General features: G+C 40.0%; 1 protein-coding gene across 1 annotated transcript; it reads right to left on the reverse strand.

Annotated features, from left to right (window-relative positions):
* Positions 1-1,880: 1,880 nt before the first annotated feature.
* LOC132397829 (interleukin-22-like) lies at positions 1,881-3,182 on the reverse strand. The gene is made up of 5 exons (XM_059976581.1): positions 3,021-3,182; positions 2,861-2,926; positions 2,599-2,748; positions 2,311-2,373; positions 1,881-2,017 (listed from the first exon to the last, which is right to left on the reverse strand). Exons 1-5 carry the CDS (start codon positions 3,180-3,182, stop codon positions 1,892-1,894), a joined length of 567 nt encoding a protein of 188 aa, XP_059832564.1. The 3' UTR covers positions 1,881-1,891.
* Between the last annotated feature and the right edge of the window lie 1,643 nt (positions 3,183-4,825).

Here is a 4,825-nt window from a genome sequence, read left to right on the forward strand (position 1 = left end):
TCAAGCAGTTACAAAAATAAGGTTAGGAAACGGACGTGCTGAATATGGCAGTGCAATGATGTAAAATCGTTGATTTCACAATAATTCCCTTTGTCTCTCAGTGCTTGCTGAGTGTTCCCACCATCTTCTGATTATTTTTCAGCTTTTCACCATCTACAGTTATTACTTTTTCTTGCTTTTCAGTTGACATTAAATATTATTTGACAGTGTTTGGAATGTGCCCTATAAAAGTAAGTAATTAGAAATTAAGGGAAGATCTCCCTGCGCTAATTAAGCTAAAATAATAATTTAATGTACTTCTTAGACCTGACATTATACAGCTGCACATTTATAACCTTACCTTCATCGTAACATCAAAATTGGTCATGAACGATATTCACTGAATGGCGTACATATACAGGTCATTACCTGGCCATTCCGAGGCAAGTAGTTCATTGACTGACCCAGGGGTCTACGGTGCATGGGTCAGTGCTGTGATCTCCCTGATCAGCCTAGTAACTCATGGTACTTCTTCCATATTACCCCTAAAACCTACGTGGAAGGACATTGGCCACAAGTACGGGGAACACAAAGCTGATAATTCTCCACTTGGTGAGATATTACTTCCTTCATCACTACCGGGTCCTAATCCCGGAGCTCTCCTCCGAACGGCGACTAAGGGACCTTGAAATTATATCACTGTTATTCTTGAAAAAGTATCAAACATATTTACTCAGATGTGAATAGCCAGAAATATTAATGCATTTTCACGGGCACGTTGATATTGCGTGTTAGTTTTGAACGATCCGTTTTCTTTTACCAAACGAAAGAAAAGTTTGTCCCTAATTTCGCAATAAGGATGATGTCTTTAAAATGCAATCTATGATATTATTACAACGTAACATCATTTTTTTGATGATTTCTTCCTTATGTAATCCCAAGAGAGACCTAATTTAATTCTCTGGGGGTCTATGACATCACGTCAGATTGTGCTTCTGTTTATGTGCTGGGAGTTAAGAGCTCATTTACTCACGCCAAATTGAACGGCGATATGCGCTTCGGTAAAAACTGAAACTAGGCGTCCTAAATCTGAACGAACACTCATTTGACAACTATAATAATCATTGGCTGTGTGACAGACGTCAAGTTTTCATGATTAAACTATAACAGAAACAACCAACACTCATTACAGTACATGGATAATTGGACTATCGGGATACACAATATTTACAAAATATTTCCTTGGGGAAAAGTCCCTGCAGATTCTTTTTAACTCTACTTTTTTTTCCAAGTGATAATTCTTTATACCAGCTTTTAGATCAGGTCGGTTTAACAGGAAAATATTTCAATTGTTCATTTATTAACGAACTTGGTGTTTTGGTGGAATTTTTGCCATTACAAGGCCTATAAACTTCAAAGAACCTTTCTGAGTTGACTTCAATTTGTCTTCAACGTTTAAACGATAAAGGTGCGCATTGCCTTTGCGTTTTCCTATGGCAACCCGGCATTGTTAGTAATGGCTAATTATTTCCTGAAGAAACTAGATGTTGACATTGCAACGAAATGCGGAAGATTTTAAGATATTTTGTTAATAGGATAATGATTTCTGCATAAAACAGTTCCTTCACGTGTAACATAAAAATCATGACATGAAAATGATTTCAAAGATTTATTCAGTTTTATAAAGCCACGATCTTCGACTTTCTGCCATACACGGATAAAAATGTATTACAAGTGACCATTAGCAATGCAAAGTTGACTGCTATACATAACTTACTGTAAGTAATTACAACCATGTGTATAACATTATACACAATAAATACATCAGAAATAAATATCTCCTTGTTAAGTTAATAAAACGTTATTTTGGGGGGAAACTAGTACTGTTTCCTTGCGTCTTGGTTTTCTTTCCTCAGTTATTAATTCGTGATCTCCCCTGGTGTCCGGGTTTCCAACCTGCTGTTGAACAGCGGTTCGTTATCTCCTGGAGGAGGATGAACATCTCCCCGACAACCTTGGCCTCACTCGCCTCGCCGAGCTGGAATAAACGAACCAGAGTAAGAAATTAACATCAGTTGAATGAATTCAGTGCAGGAAAACTAAGAAGTCTTCTACACGAAACATAGCGCCGAAAAGATAGTTACAGAGAGTCACGTGAATACCGAATGCTGAACTCTACCGAGGTCAATTCTTTTCTCACTCTTGATTGTGTCACGTTGTTGAAACGTAACCGAATTTGTACAGGTGATTCCCGAGTACCACACTACTAGCACAACAGTTTTATGTCATGAATCTGATCTGCACAATGTGCATGAATTCTTAGTAAATTACCTTCTCCACTTTCTGCTTCAGTCGTTCGATGTTTTTGTTGGCTTTCGTTTTATCTTCAGTATCCTGAAAAGAACACAACCAATTCAAACACAAGAACTGGTTTCAGCGCCCGTTCCAGTCAGCGGTACTTTCGCACAGTTCCCCTCCCTTCTACCACTGAGCCCCGATTTGAACTGTTTGCCCACCAGCAGAGTCATAACACTGCGTATTTAATTATTCGTTTGAAATGCGAGCGATATCAAGTCTACGTTCTCTCGAATTGGTTCAATCAGAACAGGAAACACTTACGCAAGCAGACATGTGCCGTTTCATCAGAACGGCGAGAAACTCTTTAACGTCGTTTAGATGCGAATATTTGGCGTGCAATTGGTCAGGTTGGAGAACGGTTCCAAGGTAGAAGTCAATCACCTCTTTGAGAACGTAGCAGCTACCAGATTCCTGCAAAGCAAACCATGGATCTTACAGGTATTCTCCAAAACGGAACGATACTGTGAATTGATAACGTGTGTTCGGTGAGATTAAAGAGCATCGCACCAATACAATGTCATACCTCCAGGCCTCCAAATAGATCCTTTCCCACTAGTCTCGTCTCCGTGTCCTCGTCGTGCTTTTGAGCCTGTGAAATGATGGGTATGGATTAGAGATGTTTTTAAAAAGCTTGAAACAACATTAATCTGAATGCAGAATGAAAGACAAATTCCTTTACTTACATCTTTAGACAGGGCATGGACCTTATGTCTCATTTGTCGTAGTAAATGTCCTTCTACCTGACAAACCGCACTCGCTGCCCCGGATTTCAAACTTGGAGCAGTGCTCCCTGGGACTGCAAAGCCACCAAGTACCAACACAACTACAGTCGCGAGTGAATACATTCTGAAAACAATCTATCAGTCAGATCTAGCCCACTTGCAAGTCAAAACTATCTTAACTTCGCTGCACCTCAATCAAGATTGAGATAAGGCTGACAACCAAAAGTGAAAAAGATGTGTTGAGCTAGCCCGCTATCTGCTGCTCTGAACATACAGCTGTGTGCAATGTTTATATATCTATCAAAGGTAGGACTGAAATCTCCCTCAATGATCTGATGACGGATAAATTTACTCAATAAATTTCCGCTTTCTGGCAGGTAATTCGGATCTGCTGATTGTGCAAGTTCGAACATTCTCGTAAGATCAGCATTTCGAGCAAAAAAAAACCTATTTTATGACCAATAATGGTAGTTTTCCTAATCAGATAACTCATCGTGACCAACTCCCCCCCCCCTCCACCCCCCAAAAATGCTCGAACATTTAAGGTGGCCTAATCAGCCAATTCCAGAGGGTGGATGGACAGATTTTGTTCTGTGTTCTTTGGACAGGCTAATTTCAAAGACACAGATAATTTTTTTTCCTTTGGCAATATAAGATCAATAGGGCTATGTTTCAATTGTGCACAAACATGTTAAGCCCAGAGATAAAAACAAGAACGTCAATGTCATCTGATATAACTAACTGGTAAGAGAATGGCCAACTGGGTCAGTTAAAAGGGTTAATTTAATAATACTGAAAACCAATAAGAATTGCAAGTGACCCTCACCACCAGCTGAACTGCAGTTTGAGTACTACATACAGTTCTGGTCGCCAGACTACAGATTTACCAGGATGACAGCAAGATCAGACATTTTTACCAATTCAGAAATTGGATGGGCTGGTATTGATTCCTTTTGAATAGAAGATGCTAAGTAGAGATTTAATCAGGAAATCCAAGTTTCCTTATAAGTTTACATAATATTGGAAGGATCTGTTACCTCTAACTGGGGAGTGGACATCAGATGACATGCTTAAACTGACTGGCAAAAGAAATGGGCTGTTTGTGGTTTGGTAGTCAGTGTCTGAAAGGGTGGTGGAGGCAGAAACTCTCATCATATTTAAGGAGCACCTGGTGGCGTGCCTGAAGAGTTTTGACCTGCAGGAGATGCTGGAAGTTAGGATAAGGCTGATATCAGTTATGTAGCTGGCACAGACACAACGGTTCTTTCTATGTTTTAATTTTCTATGGTTCAGTAATTCATGCAAAAATAGGTATCCATCTACTTTTCCCTTAGACAGATTTCAAAATCTGTCACATTTTGTGGTTTTCAGCAAGATCATCACTAATGCATCAGAGGATTTCTTGTTACACGAGCATGGTGGTGGACAAACCCAAGTGCAGAACACAGGCATGGAGGCAAAGTCAGAAGGCATCATTAGCGTAGCAAGCATGGAGTTGGTATCCAGGGGCAATGCTTGACCTAGAACTGGTAATCCTAAGAACCTTGAAACAAGACTACTCACACCAGAGTCAACCAACGAACTGGCAGCTCCTTGTTGTGATCACAGAGTTTTTATACTGCATTTGCTGATGGAAGGCAGGTGTTTGTAGTTAGTGGAACCTGAGAATGATTGGGACTTAATGAGGTGATTGAGGCCCAATTCCTGAGGTAAATTTCCAGGTGGGCAATTGCCAGAAGGGACCATGACATTTCTAGCTATCGGTA

The sequence above is a fragment of the Hypanus sabinus genome, chromosome 8, assembly GCF_030144855.1.
Source record: "Hypanus sabinus isolate sHypSab1 chromosome 8, sHypSab1.hap1, whole genome shotgun sequence".
In the NCBI taxonomy this organism is placed as follows: Eukaryota; Metazoa; Chordata; class Chondrichthyes; order Myliobatiformes; family Dasyatidae; genus Hypanus; species Hypanus sabinus.

Excerpts from the sequence above, each read along its gene's own strand:
- LOC132397829 (XM_059976581.1), bottom strand. The coding sequence starts at position 3,182 with ATGTATTCACTCGCGACTGTAGTTGTGTTGGTACTTGGTGGCTTTGCA. Across the intron at positions 2,927-3,020 it reads TCCATGCCCTGTCTAAAGAT|GCTCAAAAGCACGACGAGGA; the intron begins GTAAGTAAAGGA and ends ATCATTTCACAG. Across the intron at positions 2,018-2,310 it reads TGAAGCAGAAAGTGGAGAAG|CTCGGCGAGGCGAGTGAGGC; the intron begins GTAATTTACTAA and ends CGTTTATTCCAG.